This window comes from Pecten maximus, chromosome 1 (genome assembly GCF_902652985.1).
Source record: "Pecten maximus chromosome 1, xPecMax1.1, whole genome shotgun sequence".
Classification (NCBI taxonomy): Eukaryota; Metazoa; Mollusca; class Bivalvia; order Pectinida; family Pectinidae; genus Pecten; species Pecten maximus.
Window position 1 is genome coordinate 43,355,292 of NC_047015.1, and position 25,698 is coordinate 43,380,989.

At 37.0% G+C, this 25,698-nt stretch overlaps 1 protein-coding gene and 1 long non-coding RNA gene across 2 annotated transcripts in view; both read right to left on the reverse strand.

Moving 5' to 3' along the window:
* LOC117334438 (short-chain dehydrogenase/reductase family 42E member 1-like) overlaps positions 1-25,698 on the reverse strand; it is a 184,459-nt gene that overhangs the window by 70,161 nt on the left and 88,600 nt on the right. The window contains exons 4-5 of the mRNA XM_033894072.1: positions 21,241-21,298; positions 7,591-7,706 (exon numbers count right to left, since the gene is read on the reverse strand). Of these exons, the coding sequence (XP_033749963.1) occupies positions 7,591-7,706; positions 21,241-21,298 (174 nt within the window). The remainder of the gene's footprint in view (positions 1-7,590; positions 7,707-21,240; positions 21,299-25,698) is intronic.
* On the reverse strand, positions 11,558-12,383 carry LOC117334447. Its single transcript, XR_004534172.1, has 2 exons — positions 11,963-12,383; positions 11,558-11,623 (listed from the first exon to the last, which is right to left on the reverse strand). It is a non-coding gene; the product is annotated as an uncharacterized LOC117334447 (long non-coding RNA).

Sequence of the window (25,698 nt, forward strand, 5' to 3'; positions counted from 1 at the left end):
GTCTGGTAATAACCACTTCCTCTCTACCCATCCTCCCTGTCTGGTAATAACCACTTCCTCTCTACCCATCCTCCCTGTCTGGTAATAACCACTTCCTCTCTACCCATCCTCACTGTCTGGTAATAACCACTTCCTCTCTACCCATCCTCCCTGTCTGGTAATAACCACTTCCTCTCTACCCATCCTCCCTGTCTGGTAATAACCACTTCCTCTCTACCCATATTCCCTGTCTGGTAATAACCACTTCCTCTCTACCCATATTCCCTGTCTGGTAATAACCATTTCCTCTCTACCCATCCTCCTGTCTGGTAATAACCACTCCTCTCTACCCATCCTCACTGTCTGTTAATAACCACTTCCTCTCTATCCATCCTCCCTGTCTGGTAATAACCACTTCCTCTCTACCCATCCTCCCTGTCTGGTAATAACCACTTCCTCTCTACCCATATTTCCTGTCTGGTAATAACCACTTCCTCTCTACCCATATTCCCTGTCTGGTAATAACCACTTCCTCTCTACCCATCCTCCTGTCTGGTAATAACCACTTCCTCTCTACCCATCCTCCTGTCTGGTAATAACCACTTCCTCTCTACCCATCCTCCCTGTCTGGTAATAACCACTTCCTCTCTACCCATCCTCACTGTCTGGTAATAACCATTTCCCCTCTACCCATCCTCCCTGTCTGGTAATAACCACTTCCTCTCTACCCATCCTCCCTGTCTGGTAATAACCACTTCCTCTCTACCCATCCTCCTGTCTGGTAATAACCACTTCCTCTCTACCCATCCCCCCTGTCTGGTAATAACCATTTCCCCTCTACCCATCCTCCCTGTCTGGTAATAACCACTTCCTCTCTAACCATCCCCTCTGTCTGATAATAACCACTTCCTCTCTACCCATCCTCCCTGTCTGGTAATAACCACTTCCTCTCTACCCATCCTCCATGTCTGGTAATAACCACTTCCTCTCTACCCATCCTCACTGTCTGGTAATAACCACTTCCTCTCTACCCATCCTCCATGTCTGGTAATAACCACTTCCTCTCTACCCATCCTCCTGTCTGGTAATAACCACTTCCTCTCTACCCATCCTCACTGTCTGGTAATAACCACTTCCTCTCTACCCATCCTCCCTGTCTGGTAATAACCACTTCCTCTCTACCCATCCTCCCTGTCTGGTAATAACCACTTCCTCTCTACCCATCCTCCCTGTCTGGTAATAACCACTTCCTCTCTACCCATCCTCCCTGTCTGGTAATAACCACTTCCTCTCTACCCATCCTCCCTGTCTGGTAATAACCACTTCCTCTCTACCCATCCTCACTGTCTGGTAATAACCACTTCCTCTCTACCCATCCTCCCTGTCTGGTAATAACCACTTCCTCTCTACCCATCCTCACTGTCTGGTAATAACCACTTCCTCTCTACCCATCCTCCTGTCTGGTAATAACCACTTCCTCTCTACCCATCCTCCCTGTCTGGTAATAACCACTTCCTCTCTACCCATCCTCCTGTCTGGTAATAACCACTTCCTCTCTACCCATCCTCCCTGTCTGGTAATAACCACTTCCTCTCTACCCATCCTCCCTGTCTGGTAATAACCACTTCCTCTCTACCCATCCTCACTGTCTGGTAATAACCACTTCCTCTCTACCCATCCTCCCTGTCTGGTAATAACCACTTCCTCTCTACCCATCCTCCCTGTCTGGTAATAACCACTTCCTCTCTACCCATCCTCCCTGTCTGGTAATAACCACTTCCTCTCTACCCATCCTCCTGTCTGGTAATAACCACTTCCTCTCTACCCATCCTCCCTGTCTGGTAATAACCACTTCCTCTCTACCCATCCTCCCTGTCTGGTAATAACCACTTCCTCTCTACCCATCCTCCCTGTCTGGTAATAACCACTTCCTCTCTACCCATCCTCCCTGTCTGGTAATAACCACTTCCTCTCTACCCATCCTCCCTGTCTGGTAATAACCACTTCCTCTCTACCCATCCTCCCTGTCTGGTAATAACCACTTCCTCTCTACCCATCCTCCCTGTCTGGTAATAACCACTTCCTCTCTACCCATCCTCCCTGTCTGGTAATAACCACTTCCTCTCTACCCATCCTCCCTGTCTGGTAATAACCACTTCCTCTCTACCCATCCTCCCTGTCTGGTAATAACCACTTCCTCTCTACCCATCCTCCCTGTCTGGTAATAACCACTTCCTCTCTACCCATCCTCCCTGTCTGGTAATAACCACTTCCTCTCTACCCATCCTCCCTGTCTGGTAATAACCACTTCCTCTCTACCCATCCTCCCTGTCTGGTAATAACCACTTCCTCTCTACCCATCCTCCCTGTCTGGTAATAACCACTTCCTCTCTACCCATCCTCCCTGTCTGGTAATAACCACTTCCTCTCTACCCATCCTCCCTGTCTGGTAATAACCACTTCCTCTCTACCCATCCTCCCTGTCTGGTAATAACCACTTCCTCTCTACCCATCCTCCCTGTCTGGTAATAACCACTTCCTCTCTACCCATCCTCCCTGTCTGGTAATAACCACTTCCTCTCTACCCATCCTCCCTGTCTGGTAATAACCACTTCCTCTCTACCCATCCTCCCTGTCTGGTAATAACCACTTCCTCTCTACCCATCCTCCCTGTCTGGTAATAACCACTTCCTCTCTACCCATCCTCACTGTCTGGTAATAACCACTTCCTCTCTACCCATCCTCCCTGTCTGGTAATAACCACTTCCTCTCTACCCATCCTCCCTGTCTGGTAATAACCACTTCCTCTCTACCCATCCTCCCTGTCTGGTAATAACCACTTCCTCTCTACCCATCCTCCCTGTCTGGTAATAACCACTTCCTCTCTACCCATCCTCCCTGTCTGGTAATAACCACTTCCTCTCTACCCATCCTCCATGTCTGGTAATAACCACTTCCTCTCTACCCATCCTCACTGTCTGGTAATAACCACTTCCTCTCTACCCATCCTCACTGTCTGGTAATAACCACTTCCTCTCTACCCATCCTCCCTGTCTGGTAATAACCACTTCCTCTCTACCCATCCTCACTGTCTGGTAATAACCACTTCCTCTCTACCCATCCTCCCTGTCTGGTAATAACCACTTCCTCTCTATCCATCCTCCCTGTCTGGTAATAACCACTTCCTCTCTACCCATCCTCCCTGTCTGGTAATAACCACTTCCTCTCTACCCATCCTCCCTGTGTGGTAATAACCACTTCCTCTCTACCCATTCTCCCTGTCTGGTAATAACCACTTCCTCTCTACCCATCCTCCCTGTCTGGTAATAACCACTTCCTCTCTACCCATATTCCCTGTCTGGTAATAACCACTTCCTCTCTACCCATCCTCCCTGTCTGGTAATAACCACTTCCTCTCTACCCATCCTCACTGTCTGGTAATAACCACTTCCTCTCTACCCATCCTCCCTGTCTGGTAATAACCACTTCCTCTCTACCCATCCTCCCTGTCTGGTAATAACCACTTCCTCTCTACCCATCCTCCCTGTCTGGTAATAACCACTTCCTCTCTACCCATCCTCCTTGTCTGGTAATAACCACTTCATCTCTACCAATCCTCCTGTCTGGTAATAACCACTTCCTCTCTACCCATCCTCACTGTCTGGTAATAACCACTTCCTCTCTACCCATCCTCCCTGTCTGGTAATAACCACTTCCTCTCTACCCATCCTCCCTGTCTGGTAATAACCATTTCCTCTCTATCCATCCTCTGTGTGGATATCTTATAACGCCCACTACAATGATTTTGTACTATAGGATGAAAAATGAAACCTTTTAACAAGTTAGCTATGATTAATAATCAAATAAGCAACATTGAACAAAAAAATATACAAAAACATAGGAGATAATACAATAATGAAAGTCAATAAAGTTTGTTTATCAGTAATCAGACTCTGGAATACTCCAATCTAAGCCTACACAACAAAATTCCATTCTTGAAAATGATGATATAACAAAACTGATGATAAAATACTAATTCAATTGTACATGTGGAGATGGATTCCACGTATCATATTGCCTATAGCCTAATTTATAGACCAGGAATCTAATTAGGAGGCTAATTCTGGGTTTACTAATTGATGTTAGTGCTGAACTGGTGATAAAATGGAAGAATTAGAAAAAAAATCTGTATTCAAAATAAGAATACCACTTTGAATAATGAGGAGAGAGTTGAGGCTATTGTAGTTTTGGAGATCAGTATCAGACAGTGGTGTTTAACAGACCCTCCAATTTACTGTCTACGGCTTCCCGGTATGTCATAATATTCCACCGAAAAAATCTCACAACGAAAGAAAAAAAAAACACTGAAAAAAAACCTCTTAAATGAACAATTTGATAAGAGATTCTATCATGAATATCTAAACTGATCACTATGGAAACCATAGAGTGAGCAGAAATGAGAAAGATTGTATCTGGGCACAAATGTATTAGAGGGACTCAAATTAACGATCCTTATTTAATTGGTCAATTAAATATGAGAGGTCATTTTCAACGAGAGGAATCTTTAAAAGTTTCCTTTACTCAATTTAATGTTTGTATCTATAATTTAAATATGATGTTATCTATAGCATTAAAAATGAGTTTATTGTCTCTGGGTGATGCTAATTAGTCATCCTCGACCTCTATAGGTACCAATGTGACAACCCTCCTTGACAGGAAAATTTAAGATGAGAAAATTCTGTTTGATAAAAATATAGCAGTTTCATGAGGGACAACCGGAAGTGACCAACTATGATGAAAAGAAATTAATTGCCAATTCAATCAATATTGAAATAAACAGCTTAACTTCATTGATTATCAATATTTTTAATTACCAATATTCAAGATAATCAGTGCTTAAGAAGTTCAAAGGAACAGTGGCTCTCATGTTTTTCTGTTTTTATCCTGGGAAATGATTACTCACTGCCTTTTATACATTTAATTGTTGTATAATTATAAATGGTTTGTCTTGTATGACAAATGGACGGCCTAACTTGAGTGGTCAGGTTATATTGAATTTACTAGTATTGAACAAGTTTATCAATTTTATATGAAATTAAGCTTTGGCAATTTAATAGACATTATCACAATCTTTGAGGTCGTCCTACAATTTCATCAGACTGCTTATTACTGTGATGCCACAAAATAATACCACATTTCCACAACAGAAATGTTCTTCGCATATATGTACCGCAAATAGTAATAGCCTTGTAATGTTAATTAAACAATGAATAAATTGCACTTTCAAGATTTTCCCTGTTTTGCTATTATGCTTACACATTTCAAATCAAATGTATTCATATATACATGTATTTATGACAATTACAGATCTAATTTGGTCATTAGAAAAATCTTAATTGGGAGATGGAAAAGGTCAGTTTCTCCTGGAGTTACCTCCCCTATACATCACTAGTCCTGAACATTGGCTGATAAAATAAATGTACTCTTATATGCACAGTGCTATATAAAGTAAAATCATCTATGATGGTTTGTACCAAGAATTCCCCAGCTTGATCTTAAAATTAATTTAGAACCTGGAATTTCTCAACTTGAATAGTGTTACATTTCATGTCTTTATAGTGAAATAAAGAAAATGCTTTAACAACATTTCACCAGTAAAACTGTGAATAAAGTATGGCAGTGCTATGTAATTGTTCTTAAATTCACATAAAAGGACACAGCCAGAATAAAAGGAATCAAGTAAATTAATTACTTCCTCAGTAATCTGATTATTTCGTACTCCAGGGTGACCGATATCAATCGTGGTAAAGTTCATGCTTTGAAATGAACATAAATTTTTAATTTTTGATCACTCTGTTGTGGAATTGAGAACTCCCACTAGGCATGTAATACTGTTATTCCTTTAAACTTGATATTTACCCATATTTGATATGTAAAATATATATGTACATATTTGATAAACTATTTCCACACTACACTACACAGAACAACTAGTGCACTCCTAAGTGATACATGGAGTTTTATGTACTCAGTAAAAGTATTTTTGTCATCCATAGTTGTCATTCCAATATACCGAGTTATATACAAGGGAGGTAACTCATACATTGGCAGCTAGACTGCATGATAAACTGATATAACAGAGTTGTATTCAGGGGAGATAACTCATACATTGGCAGCTAGACTGTATTATAAACTGATACAAGAGGCCCAGAGGGCCTGTATCGCTCACCTGGTTTATTTGATCAAACATCAAAATAATGTTTATGAATCATTTGCTAATAGCTTTATTTGTTGATATTTGATTATGTTGACAGCCCAATTATTTATATAAATTTGAATCCCAGCCTCCTTGGAATGCTACCACAGAAAAATCAATGTCATACACTGCTTAGTTCCAGAAAAGAAATCATTAATATTAATCTTGCCAAATGGACCCCTTTTGGCCCTGCCCCTTAGGTACTCAGGGGGTCAGCCCCACCATTTGTACAATTTTGAACCCCTAACCCATAAGGATGATACCAGTCAAATATGACAGATATTCATTGCTTACTTCCAGACAACTAATTCTTTACAGTAATTTAGCCAAATTGACCCCTTTTGGCCCTACTCCTCAGGCCCCCAGGGGGTCAGTCCCACCATTTATACAATTTTGAATCCCCCTCCATAATGATGCTAACAAATATGAGTGATACTCATTGCTTATAGTTTCAAAAAAGAGGCTGTCTATATAAATTAAGCAAAATTGACCCCTTTCGGTCCTTGCCCCTCAGGCCCCAGCCCTCACTATTTCTACAATTTTGAATCCTTACTCCATAAGGATGCTACCAGTCAAATATGAGTGATATCCATTGCTTAGTTTCAGAGAAGAGGCCTTCTACATCAATTTAGCCAAATTGTCCCTTTCGGCCCTGCCCCTCAAGGCCATAATGGGTCAACCCTCACCATTTGTACACTTTTGAATCTCTACCCCATAAGGATGCTACCAGTCAAATATGCGCAATATCCATTGCTTAGTTTCAGAGAAGAAGTCGTTTACATCAATTTAGCCAAATTGACCCCGCCCCTCAGGCCCCAGGGGTTCAGCCCCGCCATTTGTACAATTTTGGATCCCTACCACATAAGGATGCTACCAGTCAAATATGAGCGATATCCATTGCTCAGTTTCAAAGAAGAAGTCGTTTAGATCAATTTAGCAAAATTGATCCCTTTTTGGCTTCGCCCCTCAGGCCTCACGAGGGGTCAGCCCCACCATTTGTACAATTTTGAATCCCCACCTCATAAGGATGCTTCTGACCAAATTTGGTCAAATTCTGCTGAGCGGTTATGAAGAAGAAGTCAATTGTTGACGGACGGATGACAGACGGACGCCGGATGACGGACGCCGGATGCCACGGTATGGCATAAGCTCACCTTGGTCCTTCGGATAACAGAGTTGTATACAGGGGAGATAACTCATACAATGGCAGCTAGACTGTATTATAAACTGATATAACAGTTATATACAGGGGAGATAACTCATACACAATAAACTGATAAAACAGAGTTATTTACAGGGGAGATAACTCATACATGATAAACTGATATGGACTGTTATAGTGGGGAGTTATCTACCTTGTCTAAAGGGAGGTAAGGCAGGGTTTCATCACCATCTCTGATCTCCTCTCCCCCAAACACCACATTGTATGTACTGGTGTACACCAAACGCTGGATTTTGTTCCTAAGGCAGGCTGTAAGTATACAAATATGAACAAAACAAGCTGTACGCATACAAATAAAAACAAGACACATTGTTATACAAATATACACACGACAGCAAAAAATGTATCTCAACTTGTTTAATCTATAATGCAAGACACAGTTTTGTCATCGGACTCTTAACAGTGTCTTCAGTAATGATAAAGTGAACAGATCACCCTCATATACATGGAACATGTGATCACTTCTCTGATTTTCCTCGATCCAGTCACATCAATGTTGTTATAATTTAGTATGACGTATAGTAAATTGTGCGTCATGTCTTAAAGTGACGTATTCCTAAAAGCAATCTCAAGCAGTATCAGCTGAATATCGTTATAAGACGGAGACGAAAAATGTAACGACCAGTCGACAGACATTCTAACCATTTGAGCTACCTGGCCACCTACATTCAGCCAGTCCAGTTCTGCTTCACAATAGACAATTTGATATACATTCAGTGTGGTGAGCTCAATTTGAATATCAGCTGGTCACATGACAGTTTATGTAAATCTGCTTAATCAGAAGTTGACCTTACTCAATAAAATAAAGTGATTCTATTACAGTATTACAGCCTCATTTCCACAATATTTCATACTGATTTGGAATTCAGATTCAATTATCAAAATCAGTCTCACTATATCAGGAACACACGAATGATTTTAAGGACATGTTGCTTTAAATTTTTAAAATGTAATATATTAAAACAAAGTTGTTTTTTTTAAACCCACTGTTGTAGTTGACAGTTTCATAACGGATGTTAATGCTCTGAACACTATCAGTCCCTATTGCTCATAGACGGTGCGGTCAAAGGGGAGATAAGCGAGACCCACGGGGCTGCTCCAGTACTTGCGATAAAGTCATTGTGGTAAAAGATCTTAGCCCAGTGCTGATAGCAATGGTCAATGAAATATTGTCTCCACAAAATCCATCAAAACTTACAACTTAAAACAATCCCCAAAGCCACATATCTCAGATTAAATCATGTTTCATTGTCTCCAGTTTTTCTCACGCTGAAATGGGAAATTTACGTTTAGAAAATATTCAAATGTTAAAGTTTTTCGTGGACTGTGAGACAAGATGACTCCAACATCGACCTGACTACAATGCAGTATTAAAGGCAGGTTAACATGAGTCATCTATGTAATTAATGATAGCATCTTCACATGGCAACCGCGCCGGGACAATAACAGTTGGTGACATTTTACTGTTGTCTTTCAGAACCAAGTTGTCATAATCGTGGGTCTGTGTTAAAGCCATGTAGGGGACACTCACACCTAGGTAGTGCAGGCATGCCTGATGGACAGGGAAGATAGTGTTAATTAATACTGCTAATCACATGCCTAATAGGAGGGGGACATGTACACCATCCCCACCAGGTCAGCTCGGTGACGGGATTATATCTTGGTTACCCGGGGGACTGTGCCTTGACTACCAACAGACATGCTTTTCTGACGTAATGTTTCACAGTCATGCATCCTAAACACTTTGTGTGACACACTGTTATTTTTAATACAGAGACAAGTATTAAATCATCATTTCTATGGATGATACAAATGGAATTTTAATAGAAATTTCCTGAATATTGAAATAATTAAGAGTCACTTAAGCATCAATCTAGCCAAACAAGATATTGTATCTCCTCCGCCAATACACGAGATCGAAGCACATATTCCAAACTTCTATTTCTGTGAAGATTTTCTATGAAACAGTTGCTCCAATTATAACATACTGTATAATGTAATATACATTTTGAATTAGAAATAACAAATTACGCTAATTTTTCATTTAAGTATTAGACCATAACCAGGTCTAATGACCTTGACCTTTGGAGCATGTGTTTATCCAAATTAATAACAGTTATGATAATTTGTAGTTTTATGTACCACTATATTACAGCAACATAGCAGCCTCAAAGGGTGGTTCACCAATTATAATCCATGGTTATTGGACTTTATCAACCAGCCCATGTCTTTCTCAACTCCCTGGGGAGCTTACAGCTGGAGCTGCCATTTTGGTGCAAATGGCTTACATACAACGTTTTTTGCACTGACCTACCACATACCCATTGACAGCTGAGTTGACTGAAATACAATGGAGAAAAGTACCTTGTTCAAGATAAAACACACAGGACTCGAACTAGCAACCCTGAAGTCATTGTAGCCCGTACCATTAGACCTCTGTGCCTCCATTAGTGTTGCAATATTCAAATTACAGTGCATATATCCAATTTAGACTTCTCGAATCTGAGATAAATTCCACAATTGACCAGAAGGAGAAAGAAGCAGAAAGACAGACAATGTGACTACTATAGGGCACATTAAGATGGACCACGATATCTTGTCATTAACATAATTTGGTTATGTTTGGTAGATTCCCCAGTAGCATTGTCAATGATTTCTACAGAATTATTCTGTTTACATCTTAAACTATCAGCGATCATTTTAAGCTAAATTGAAATTCTGTGGCGCTTCCAGAAATATGGATCGTTAACAAACACTGTATTCGATCTAATAAGTGCACTCCCACCTGAGATGAGCAAAACAGTCCAATTACGTCACTGATCTGTCAAAGAAATCTTCATTTTTTTCCCCCGAAGAATATTTTTGATCCATAAGGTATGCAAACTTTTCCCTGTACATTGTTTGATTTAGAACACCCCTTTTGTGCTTTAGTAAATGCACAGTGCGTTTATTAGGTTGAATGCATCATTCAAATTTAAATTTGATCTGATTGTTGAATAACATTTTAACAATTTTCAAAATGTGCAGAAACAATAAAGTCACTAACACCCTACCTTGGTTGGAATCAATGGTAAGGGTCAAGGTCACATTCAGGGTGACCTTCACTGACTCAACACCAGAGGTCTCTATTACTAAACCTCCGCAGACAATTAGTCTGAATTAATAAATAGACAGCAAGGAGCCATTTAATCAATGAAATCAATGATTTCAACATTTTAGGCTGACGGTTAAAACATTACAACACAATTATACCTGGTACTACTGATTCTGGACGTTTTCTATCTCTCAGCAGTGATGACCGCTATCACATGCCGTGTGATACATACCACAATACTGTACAAAACAAAATCTTTAGCCAATCAGAATTATTATTTTTCATTATGTGTAATACAAAACTTGGTAAAGAATCTGCCAAGAACTGAGTGACAGCAGTACTTACAGGGCACTGTTAGAGTAGTATACCTACCAGGGTCAATGTCCATTGTAGGTCAGGTTGACTTCTTGTATCAATATAGTTATTATTTAATAATTATTGTATCACTCACCACCATTCTAAAGAGGATCAGCTTGCTAACCTGAGTTCTATATCTGTATGGTCGGTATATATGTCAGTAGATGATCAGCTTGCTAATCTGAGTTCTATATCTGTATGGTCGGTATATATGTCAGTAGATGATCAGCTAGCTAACCTGAGTTCTATATCTGTATGGTCGGTATATATGTCAGTAGATGATCAGCTTGCTAACCTGAGTTCTATATCTGTATATGGTCGGTATATATGTCAGTAGATACTAATGTTAAAGTGGAGAGTATAAGGTTATTTTTCAATATGCCTTACTCAGGTTGGTGGGAATTTCCCTTTAACCTATAGTGGTTAGGTGTGTCCACTTAGAGAGTGAGAGGTCATTAGTCCTGGCCCCTGAAATGAAGGTAGGATATTTTTGCTCGTTCCTTATACAGATTTGTCGCTGTAAACCAGCCCAAGCATTCACTACTATATTTGTGGGTTCTTTTGTCATTTCAAGCTAATTTCCATAGATAGTTTTGTAACTGGGGTGGGTTAGGTCCCAGGTGGATGACAAAATAGCACAACTCCAAAAGGTTGTTCTCATTATTTATTCAATCCATTTCGGTTCAGTAACCAAATTCCAGATTCAATTCAAGTTCTGTAATAAATACAAATAAAACACAATTAGATCTCACAAATGCAAAACACTTGCATTCATAAATACATCCATGCATTCATACATGTGTACATACATACATACATACATACATATCCTAGGCCGTATTCATTTAACTAACTTCTAACAGTGTATAAAATGCTAGATCAATTAACTACACAAATATGAATGTATCACATCCACCGTATAAGGGGAGATAATCTACCCCTTATCTACATTTAACCTTATATTAATAAATATAATACAGAATTATATTTCCAAGTTACAAATACTTATTTTACACGAAACTACATCATTCATGTATTCATATTAAACATGTACCTGCTATGGGCTGAACTTTCTCTGGCAATCTAATCTTCTGATTAGATCTAAACAGGTGGACCCAGGGTCAGGAGTAGATCACTGAATTTATCTTCCAAAACCACGTCGGAAATCTATCGCCATAACTTTTGAAATGCCGGACGGATGTACAGGTAGAACTGGTACCTTCTTCTTGAACTTCCAGCAGAAAAACTGCCAGATTCAACACAAAGACTTAGACACAAACAATAAAAGTGGAGGGAAAATATAAACCAATAAAAACATATGTACTATCTTATCATAACCAATAAAACCCATGTTGACAATCATGTGACCAACATAATGGTTTGACCCAAAAGCCTTATTACTTACCTGTATATACCTATACAGGTAACAACCTGTATCTACCTATACAGGTAACATACACTCTTCCATACTCACACACACACACATTCCTAGTCACTGCAGGTAAACACACACACAAAGACATGCATGGACATACCTGGACAACACACTGCATAGTGATCAGATGAATGTGAGGTGCTGGTGCAATTGAAGTTGATGCTACTTAATAAATGACTAATTACTAAATTAGATAAAATATAACTATATAAATCACCCTGCCACAGTTTCATGGTATAAACCTCCATGAGCAACCAATTTAGATAAATTCAAGATCAGTATTTCAACTAATTTTTGTTTTTATTATTTTGGTTTCCGATCAACCTCAATAAGGAGGAATGTTATATTACAACCAACATTTTAGGTTACACTACCAGGGCAGATACAGTAAAATTATGTTATACAGTACCAGGGCAGATACAGTAAAATTATGTTATACAATACAGTAAAATTATGTTATACAGTACCAGGGCAGATACAGTAAAATTATGTTATACAATACAGTAAAATTATGTTATACAGTACCAGGGCAGATACAGTAAAATTATGTTATACACTACCAGGGCAGATACAGTAAAATTATGTTATACACTACCAGGGCAGATACAGTAAAATTATGTTATACAGTCCCAGGGTAGATACAGTAAAATTATGTTATACAGTACCAGGGCAGATACAGTAAAATTATGTTATACAATACAGTAAAATTATGTTATACAGTACCAGGGCAGATACAGTAAAATTATGTTATACAGTCCCAGGGTAGATACAGTAAAATTATGTTATACACTACCAGGGCAGATACAGTAAAATTATGTTATACACTACCAGGGCAGATACAGTAAAATTATGTTATACAATACAGTAAAATTATGTTATACAGTACCAGGGCAGATACAGTAAAATTATGTTATACAGTCCCAGGGTAGATACAGTAAAATTATGTTATACACTACCAGGGCAGATACAGTAAAATTATAAAGTCTCGGGGCAGTTTTAAAATGTGAGGTAGGAATTTGATTAACTACATAGAGTGTGGCTAAGAATTTTAAAGGTAAGTCACATGTTTGGGTAAACTTGTTGCACCTAATATGTAAACAGATGGTGCAAAACCCCGAAACAAATTGTCATCATCTGCTGCTTCAAAAACTATAAAAATATCTAGATGAACTGATGTTTCTCTATGTTATTTCAGATAGTTACATAAAATGTAATGTGTGAAATCATTCAAAGTTTTGATAAACTTTTTTTTTACAATAAACCAATCAGATGTAATGTTACAGTTGTCAGCTCGTTAATTCTCTGTGAACACAATACAATACACAGATGGATCATTCAGCATGATACAAACTTTATTGCATGCAACAATTGTCAGCCAGGAATGAAGCAGAAGACATTAAGTGGTTTCACTCGGTTTAATCGGCAGTTTAGGGACACAAGATTGATATCATTATTATGTTTTTTTTCTGTGATAGAAACAAGAAAATATTTGTTAAAATATGGCATTTTAAGATGCATCAGTTTTCCCCAGAGACCAAATGGAAATGAAATGTTGCCAATGTTTTCGTCAGCCATACTGAACGGTGTTGGGGAAACTTAACAAGAGTTTTCACATATAAATCATGTGATTTTGATTTGTTTCTATAGTAGTCCTGGGAGGGACAGTACCAGGCCGTGACAAGTAATCAATGTCACCATCATGCTTGACTCGAGTGACTCGCAACAGTACAGATATATATAAAGGATCCCACTGTAAGTACAGGCCCCCAGGAGTCACTGGCTGCTGAATACTGACAGAAGATTCCCAACATGTGCAGTCACTTGGATACGAGGCTACCATCCTTGAAACTCCACGGGAACGAGGAATTACCCATGACAACCCTGGGGTAACACGCACGCCCTGCCATAGCAATCCTCTGTGAGAACTGTAAAGGAACGTTCCAATAGTACAGGATTGTTTGTAAATGTGTTACACATGGCAAGTCAACATAAACTAATGGATTATATAAAACTTACACTGATAGTGCTATCACTGAAATAAAATGTAGTCATTTAGGTCCTCCAAAGAGAGATTGTCAAATTCAAAGTTAACTCATCAACATACCACTCAAGGGAGCACACAAAGTTAGCCGTTGTTTGTAGGTGGCCTTTATATAGAGGTTCATAAACAATAAATGTGGCATTAGGATCCCACAAAGGTGACCTTATTACAGAGGTGGCCTTCATATATAACAAAATGTGTTAAATTGGGATGCACACACCGGTGACCTTGTTATAGAGGTGACCTTCATATAGAGGTTAATAAACAACGAAAAGTGTTGCATTGAAATACCACAAAGGTGACCTTGTTATAGAGGTGACCTTCATAGAGAGGTTTACAAACAACAAAAAGTGTTGCACTGAAATACCATAAGGTGACCTTGTAAGGTGACCTTGTTATAGAGGTGACCTTCATAGAGAGGTTTACAAACAACAAAAAGTGTTGCATTGAAATACCACAAAGGTGACCATGTTATAGAGGTGACCTTCATAGAGAGGTTTACAAACAACAAATAGTGTTGCATTGAAATACCACAAAGGTGACCTTGTTATTGAAGTGGCCTTTATAGAGAGGTTCATAAACAACAAAATGTGTCACATTGGGATCCCATACTGGTGACCTTGTAATAGAGGTGGCCTTCATGCAGATTTGGTACCATTGACATCTTCCTGTCACAGATTTGGTACCATTGACATCTTCCTGTCACAGATTTGGTACCATTGACATCTTCCTGTCACAGATTTGGTACCATTGACATCTTCCTGTCACAGATTTGGTACCATTGACATCTTCCTGTCACAGATTTGGTACCATTGACATCTTCCTGTCACAGATTTGGTACCATTGACATCTTCCTGTCACAGATTTGGTAACATTGACATCTTCCTGTCACAGATTTGGTAACATTGACACCTAGTACATTAGAGTGAGCAGAAGAAAATGAGAGTCAAAGAACTTAAGTTGTGGCTGTATGTCTTCAGGACAAAGTCTTTACAAAGAATGAGTAGTAATAATGGTTAAATGTATATATTCCTTTACCAGATTTCTTCATCAAAAATTTCCCTTAAACCTAATGAAAGAGCTATACATGGAAAGGCAGTAATAACTAGAAAGTTATTTTTTCATTACTCCTTCCAGGAGGAACAAATTCTTTGTCTAGCGATGATCAACCAATAAAGGTTTGCACACTAGGCAACAGTTTATATTGACAATAATCACATCCTCAAAAGATGATAAAGGGTTCTATACATCAAACTTCATTTTAGGATAATTTTATCGAAAACAAGGCATCACATATGATACAAATCCCCACACACGCCATACGAAATTAATACATATGACTTTGTCATGAGGGGATAATAAAATACTCCACAATAACTGTACAGAGGACATCTAACAAAACAAACCCCAAAACAACTCATATAATCAACAAAAATCTACAAAACACAAAAACAACTCATAAAATCAACAAAAATCCACAAAACACAAAACAACTCATATAATCAACAAATATCTACAAAACACAAAAACAACTCATATAATCAACAAAAATCCACAAAACAAAAAACAACTCATATAATCAACAAAAATCTACAAAACAAACGCCATCCTCTTAATGTAAATCAAGAATTGCTCTAAATCTTTACATTATTAATATCTATACTAATAATGGATCATTTATGATTTTGCAAGTGCAAGGTGAAAGAGAAATGTTCATGAATACATGATTTTAGATCTTAGATAATATACAAGGGATGAAACCGCTCTATTGTACCTCCATTCCACAGCCAATTTATAATATAACATTATTTCTACTTATAATGAACGCATTATTGGTAAAATGATATAATCCTTCTAAGGCAGATAAAAAAGTGCTGATCTGAATATCTTCCTTTGTAAATGGTTTCAGGTGAGGCACCGTTGCCAGTGTTCTCGTCCTGAAGCAAATGTCACTACAGATGTTCTTCAAACGCCAGAATTATACAAACTCTATACGAGATGTATTGGCTTGGGAAATTACCACCGAGCTTTGTCGTACAAGTAGAAGCAAGGAAACGACCTATCAGGTCTAAGGAGGACCTAATGTTTCAAGCTCGCACTTCTCATAGTTCTTTTCAACACTTTCTCCACAGTCAGAAGAAACATCCTATTTTGTACTGCAGCCTAATTACAACCCAGGGACGTTACAAATGCTGCATCTGTATTTACAACGGTTCTTATGAGATAACTTAATTTAAATTGTCTCCCAACAAAATTGCTAGTTCTCAGTATTTTAATCAATTATTCTTCTGCTTGCTTTATTTAGTGATGGTTACAAGTGTCTGTAAATGATAACATTAAAATGTAATGGCATAATTCCTCCATTTTGTCTACAATTTACACCGCAGGAATACGAAAACGTTCTCACCTAACTCCCAACAGTAACCTAATAAATGTATCATCAATGTCTATTTTGATATGTGCTAGTCCATTAGAAATAAATATCAAAGTTGGTCATTACAATAAGTTGCACTATAATTCAGTTATATGTCTCAAGTGCCTGATCATTACTTACGCATTAAAATTTTGGAGAATTCTATCCATTTAATCAGCGAAAAGCATTTTCAAGTTTGAAATACATATATAGTGTTAAAATCCCCCAGTGGCCCATTATGGTTATGAAAAGATACGTAATGATAAAATAGAATGGATTATCAATATTATTACACAATTATCACTACAAGCATTCCAAACTGCAGCGTAGCAAATTCCCATGGAATGGCTGTCTAGGGCTAGCTTTAACTTCCATCCTGTTTTCCTGATTTGGATTATAAAAAAACAGAAATGAGAGAAAAAGAAAAAAAACACTTAGAACTCTTGAAACCAAAATAGGAAAAGAGTATTGGTGACACTGATTTGATGCATTTCCGTGACTATGCTAGTTTTGAAGGGGAAAGTCACAAGTAAAAGGGGAAGAAAACCAGTGATCAGTCTTGATCCCGTTGCCAATGGATACATCTCTGTCAAGTTAAAGCAACCAGGAGTCTTTGCCATTTTCTCTGTATACACTCATATTACTGAAACACACAACGTAAAGCATAACATGTCCGTCAAAAAGTCCCACCCATCACTCAAATTATGACATTAAAAAAATGATTTATCAGACTAAAATTTCCACATTGATAAATATTTAGGAACTAGAAGAAGAGTCTAGTGTTTTGTGATATTTGAAAGTGACACTAATTGTAGAGATTTGTCATGAATATTCTCAAAACTGTACTTCTTCGGTCTCTGATTCACAGCAAAAACCGTCTTGTAGAATCCTGCTTTCAATAACACTGTTTACTGTATGACAGTGATTTTTATCAATTTTTGTTTCCGTCCCTGCGGAGAATTGATTTGGGGGAACTATTGTCAGGCACTACTAATCACGGATTCCAACACTTAAGTGTAATATTGAGCTATCAAATATTTCACGTTTTCAGCAACCTGATTTCCGTCCCAGAGGGCCTCGCTAACACTCTCTTGATATTTCTTGCGTTTAAAGCATTTGATTGTAATTTGACAACTCGACTTGAAATTGAACCAGGTGATTGATTATGTAAGAAAAACAATCCCCCTGAAATCGGAGAACCTATCGACATAGTTGGAACTGCTCGTGCTCCATGGGCAAGAACACCACACATAATGAAAACGAAGACAGAAACAAATCCATATGACATATTACTCTAAAGTCAAAATGCCAAAAGGGATGATAATACGATTAGTTAATTGAATAATTAATGGTTATTTTTCATTAGGATTTGTGGGTTTCTTCCAATTCACAGAGGTTATTGAATAACTGTAGATTAACTGGTGGCCATTAAGTCTGAACCAAATCTAAATCCAACCAATCATTCAGAATTATTACACAGAACTGGTTATACAGTCAAAGGCTGTTTATATCATGCTTAAGTATTATTATATTTATATCAAATAAGAAAATATAAAAATTACTGTCTTTCAGTAAACATACACCTTCTAATGTATTGTATGTGTAATACTAGAGCTGGCAATTACAGATATACGGCAATGTATCTATACTCTAGCAGAGAAAAAAGGAGACAATTTAACCCTTTTAAGGAACTCTTTAAATAAAATAATATTAAAAGTCATTCTGATTATCTGTGATACATATTAGCACACATTTCAAATGGAATTCTTTATGCTGAAATCTGTAAGTGATTTCTTATCAATATGTAACCTATTGCAAGATGCCCAGGGTCAAAATATTGTCTCTTTGAAAGTAGGTGAAGGTCAAATTTGGTAGCCCTTCATCCCAAGAGGCTACGGGGCCAATATCATAACCCTGGGTCACTTGGATATTTAGAAGTTAAAGATTAGGTCATTTAAGGTCAATCATTTGAACAAACAATCTGTCCATCACAACACACTACTGGCCAAGTAACTCATGACCCTATAATAATGATAATTGAGCCTATAAAACTACAGAAGATTGTACATTGTATATATCTCGGTGAGATTCACTTCGTTTTCATACCAAACTGAAAAAAATGTTAGATATAGAAGATTCTAAGCTGTCATATTTGCCGTCTGACATTACAGGAGCTTTGGTTGTGCGCAACAATAAATACCAAAGCTGCACAGTGGCCTATGACGTATGGCAGGTCTGATTAACGTCGCCATATGATTTGAATGTTAATGGCCACTGATAAAACAACTTTATCTTTTTTCAGGCTCTGTTGCTTTCCTTACCCTGGCGCTTTTCTGATGAACGGCGTAACCGTTTGAATCCCAACGACAACCAATACGATTAAGTCAATTACATTTTCTGTCTCTGCCATCACCCTGTGTGAATGTGAACGGCCTGGTATAGAACTTTCTCTCTATGATTAATACACTCAACAGTGACATTTTAGATTTTCAGGCCAGGTTCTGGGCCAACAAACTTTGTTTATTTCCAATCATTTCCTTTCAGATTATCCTGGATAATTGTTATAGGCTTTGCCATTTTTATTTAATTTAAAACTAAACCAGAAAGATAAGAATATCAACATAGGCATATCACATAAATCCATGACTGTCAAATCGGAAATTACAAACTACTGTCTCCAGACATTTATTTATGTATTTGTCCCAGATCACAGTAAACCAGTCAGAAAATGTCTGAACAGGAAAGGATGAAAATTATTATCTCTGCATTTTATGACAACCAATTTTTATTCTTTTATTATAGATGTCCCTGTGGCAAAATGCAGAAGGGGAAAATTTAAGAGAAAGAATACAGGTCTGAATTGAGGCATTAGCCTTTAGTGGAATGGCAAAAACTTAACAAATTTGATTGTATACTGTAAATATGTAATTCTTAATCTGATCTTGTGAGTAGAAATTGATTGTTACGAAATTTGTTTGCATGAGAAATTCCATCTTTTTCTCACAAATACATGACAAAACTCTCACACACAAATGACATAACAATCAAAGCTAACTCACAAGGGCAGTAACTCTGAATTAAAAAAAGACATTTTAGTGGTGATCTTATTTCAGCACTTTTTGTGCCAAAGATATTCTGCTCAATATGACTGTATTTATTGCAGTAAGTATTTTTGGGTGTACCAATTCATCATTGTGCGCTAAAATTTGAATCCACCAAAATAAGTTTGTTTGCAGTATGGTCAAAGTTTCTACAAGGGATTTCAATTAAATTATTAAAGTATTTAAGTATATTCCTACTAGTGAATATGAAGGAGATCAGAAATATAAATGTGAGCACAGAAATGATTTTTAAATCTTTGGTTATCACTGTAGCTATAAATTGAGTAAGGAATCTTCATTTTTTTTTTTTTGAAGGAATCGATAACTGTAAGAAAAACATACAACAATGATATCTACTGGCCAACTATCATGACCATGCATAAACATATTTTTTTAATTCCGAAGGCACTTAAATTAATAAATGTTCAACACAGTTGATCATCCCATTACCATCAAAATAAAATAAATCCAGTTAATTTCTCTATACAAACAATCACCCATGGCAGCAAGCTCAACAAATACACATGTATCATGATGTTTGGGCTTTAGTTTCTTCAGAATAAGTTATTTACCTTTTTTTCACATATTTCTGCAATATGACCTTCTATGTGGTCAAGGTCACACTATAGCCAAATATCACAATTTTTTAAAATTTAAATATCAGACCCTTTAGAACGTTAAGTACAAACGTACATCTACCATGTAGGTCTAGGAGTTTTTTTCATGACATCATAGAATTAGTTCATTGGCCCTCTGTACCAACACAACAAAAAATACCAATATAATAACCAAACCATAATTCAAACTTGAAATTGATTAAATCGATGGAAATACAAACAAAAAATAAAAATTTGCATGGAGACACCTGAAAAAGTACAAGGAGACTAAGACCAGGTGTTCCTGAAGAGTAAGTGTCTTTTGATTCATCGACGACATGCGCCATACAAATCTAGGTTACGACGACACCCGCCATACAAATCTAGGTTACGACGACACCCGCCATACAAATCTAGGTTACGACTGCACCCGCCATACAAATCTAGGTCACAACGACACCCGCCATACAAATCTAGGTCAAATCCAGGTTAATTGAGTCATAATATCAAATGTTTAATTAATAATGAAAAATTAGGGTAGTGACAATGGAACCATTATGCATAACATAAGCATCAAACATGTCTGACTATACATATCACATACGGTAATATTTCCAAATGAGATGACTAGGTAGACTATAAGCCTTTCCCATGGTCTTTATTAATAAAATGTTCACTATTTGGTCTGTAATGTTTGGTATAAACATCACGTTGAAAATTTAAGAATTATAAGTACCAGTACTTACCAGCTATGACGTTTTCTGTACCACCTATGTTTACTGCTTCTATCAGTTTCGTGTTTAACTGAAACAGAAGAAAACACAAAGTGTAAATTGTCAGGCAAGTAAACATTTCAATTTCCGCTCAAGTTGGACTCATTGAAAGTAGTTTGCCTGTTTCATTTGCCCATGCCTTTGACCAGATTAACATCACTATGGATGAATTGAGTTAGTTGTATGACAAATTCAACAAGAACGGCTTCACAGCTCATTAAAATTGCCTCAAGACCAACTCATGACACAATGAAATCGACAACAGCCATCAGGATTCAATTACCCATAATCCTTAAATGACGGCTTGAAATTTAGTTTAAAACAATGATAGCAAAAAATGTTTCATTTTAAAATATTTCATTAAATCAAAACATTATATTATGGGAATTGGGCAGCAGGCTATGCCTGTACAGCCTTTATGAAACATATACCGTTAAATTTCCACCGAACACACCTACATACAACAAGATAATGAACTTTGAATCAAACAGGGTGTTTCCATCACAAATGTTAAGAATTAGCAATACTTTCTTTGTGCAGTATTTTCTGATACATTTAAAACAAACCGTTTTTTATCAAATGGTAGAACAGCAACTTTTTTCCAATATTAACTTACGATGAATGCCAGTTGGAAACTAACCAGGAATGACTGTGATAATTTGAATTTGAGGCCAAGTAATAATTAATTTTGATAACTGTAACACTACCAGATAAAAACTGTTATTTATTCTGATAATTATTAAGAGAAGAACAATTACCTGATTTAGTGATAGGATCTTTTATTATGTAATTGTGATCTGTTGCAGGGGAGCAGTTATTATGTAGCTAGGAGTTGTTTGCCCCGAGTCCTTTAATTACCGTATGTGATGAGAATTAGGTAAAAGTGACTGTTTACAATGTGCTTGTATTACAGTACAAAGGCACCAAGATGGTTACTCCGCTCTACCCTTTCTGGTTCGTCAGGCACCATGTGTTATCGCAATGGTTGCCTCTATGACCTTGACTTTGTCTGGAGAGCTTTCGGTAATACTATTATGTAGATTGTGAGTGGAATATTCACAGACGATCTTCCATACCTCTGAGAATAAAGAGACATTGTACCGACACAAACTTATACAATCATAACATAGACCAAGTATTCTAATCTTAAGGACCCATATATGGTCTTGAGGCAGCAACCAAACGGAGAGAATCCGAAGACAACGGCAGAACAATTTTATATTTGTCAGAAAATAAGTCAAAACAACAGCTTAATAATTGTCAAGGTCACATGTATTGAAAAGTTATGTTTGGAAGAGGTGAGAATAAAAGATAAAAAAACAAAAAGTAAAAAAAGAGACATTTTGGTGTTATAAAGGCTACTAAGAGCCTTAGTTTCATGTATCTCATTTCGATAACAATAGTTTTACCATTGAAAAGAATTATGGAAACACTGTTAATGAATCTAGAGAGATTGTAACCCAAGGCATGTTTGTGAAACTAGGACCAGCCACTATTTATTTTTAGAAAATCTGAAATTGACATTTACATGCAAATTGTACTATTTTAGATCATTCACAGAAACATGAAACAAACAGAGCAAAAGGATATTTGAAATGATGGATAAAAAAACTGAACACGCATGCGAGAGCCTGCACTCATTATACTCCGTGACATCTACTGGTGTTGGACAGATTTGGGTTGTGTTCCAATAACCAGTGCTCAATCTGTCATTTGTCAGATATCTGTATCATGCCTATTTCCGTCGTTAATCAGCATGAAATGAAAGTAAAAAGGTATTTCATTAATAATTGTTTAATTTAACAGGATAATGGTAATGTGTAAAAAGACATCTCTTTCCTCATACAGTGATAGCCTATTATCATATCAGCTTCGAGGAAAAGTATGAAACTCTCCTATGTCATGCATGTCTGACGCTTAGTTTCATAGTGACTACAGGAGTATGTTCGTGAAAAACTTAAAAAAGAATTTCAAAACAATTAAAAGGAAACTTCCTCACTATACCTAGCAGTTATAGTTCTGATAAATTTTCTAGTTCAGTTTTGAAAACTACAAAAGGAAAGCTGTGTTCAACAGGTAAACTCTTAGTCATTGAAATTTAATCGCCAGTTGATATGAATTACAATCTTGGGGGAATTATTTGGCAATATTCATATTTCATTACTATGTGACAAATTTTGTAATAGAGATGTCATTCCTTAGCGGTGATTTATAGAGTATATCAATGACAGGCGATTCTCGTAATACTCTGTTACATAGATATATATATATATTCATAACTCGGTCAGCCTCAACATTGACAGATATATCAGTGTGTTATGAGGACAAAAGAGGGACCAACAACTGGTCTTTACTGACAAACCTCAGTCAGTCATTAAACATGTCCCACTGGAGGATCCGACCACTATATTCCTTGTCATTGCCATAGGAAGATGATCATCCATGCCTGTAAAATCTGTCCAATCCCGCAGATGTTGGAAATTGATGTGATAAACTTAGGAGATATTTGAGTAAATCAACATATATATATATATAGCTGTCACATAATTTAATGTCCAATCCTATGAGTTAGATCATTAAGTGTAATGATAACATATCCAGAACCCATACTACATGTAAATAATTATTTGTCCGCAGAATCCGGTATACCAACATTTTATTTCTTCTACAATATCCAGGGTTTGGATTTCCTTGTCTTAAGAGACAGCTTCCTGTCGAGGATAAGAGCGTGGTTAGATTTGACATTTTCATGGAAGATCGTAAAATGTCAATATCAGGATTTAATTTCAGGATGGCCATTGATTACAAATCAATTAGATATCTCTGGAGATGCCAGAGGGATCTATGTTACCTTTATCATGATTTTCATTGGTTCTGTGTAACTTTGAACTTTTCTCTACTTTACTGTATTTTTCCCGTATTTCATTATATAACAATACTGTAATTGTTCTGATCAACAGGAACTGCTACATGGAATTTTAGAAATATACAGAAGTACTGAGACAGATCAATGAAAATATCCATGAAATAAAATGTAGCCATAACAAACTTCACCTATCAAAATCCAAGATGGCCACTTGTCGTCCATCTTGTTTGAATGTCAGTCTCATAACTGAGCATTCATAACTACTGACCTATGGGAACCTAAGCATAAAATTTAAGAAAGATCAATACTGTACATTGGCATAAATACAAGCAACAACTTTAAAACTGTCACAAGAGGCCCAATGGGCCTGTATCGCCCACCTGGCTCTACAGCAACTTTGAAGTTGATTGAGGTCATTTCTATAGATACTATGCTCGAATCAATAAATTTTCAAGTCCTTAATTCATTCCAGCATACTAAAGGCCTAATATCAGGTAGATTTCAAAGGAATCAGATAATAAGTTCAAGTTATTCTTAAAAATTATGGTGAGTCCCTGCGGTTTAAAGGGGAGATAACTCTGACATAAAATTTTTTTTTTCCTTCTGAAGTTATCGTGTTTGTTTACAGATGATATATAGTTTTGTTTTGAATTGAAGTCAATGTTAACAACAGAATTAGAGAATTATGTTTTCTGCTCAACTCTGTGACAGTCAAAAGTCCTCCAGGATGACATAAGCTCTATTTATAAGTACATTATGAAACACGGCAATACTGGTTAGCAGCAATATACATTAGTATCTTTACCAGATATGAAAATTTATCTTTTTTTCCCTCAAATTTTAACAAAATCTAAAGTAACAGTAGCCAGGCCATGTGACGATTTTACATTGGACCTAATGTCATAACAATTGGCCTGCTTTGATTTCAGAATCAAATAAACCATCATTTCATCGATGCAAATAATCGCCTCAGTTTTATAATTCATTAACAATAGAAATAAACATTTGTAACACAAAACCTTTTACACTTCAGATTAAATCATTCCCATTGTACAAAATGGATAGAGGTCTATTAAATTTTTGATATAAAATGATTTTAGAAATGAAACAAAAATTAAAATCAGGTTTCAATGTTACTTACGCATTAATGACTGAAAGTTTTTAGGAAAACTTCACGCAAAATAATTTCTATGACCTGAAATACAAATTATGACAATGGATCCGAATGCGAGTGCGTGCTGTATGGGCCAGCGGGCGCCATCGTGGTTCAGCAGTGCATTATCACCTTATAATCCACGAATAATAGATGATTAGCAGCTTTATTACACCTGTTGTTGTCTTGGGACACCCGATATTACATTACAGTGTTAAAGCCTACCTTGTCAGTCAGCTTCCATCGGAATTCAACAAAACATGGAGGAAAGGACGGTATCAACATAGTCTTCCATTAAGAGATACTAAAATTCATTTCCTTAATTCAAGCCAATCATGTCACTAATTGTTCCACTCAAAATTTTCCTGTAGAGAGTTCCTGTATTTTGAAAGATGTCCGACACCAAGTTCAT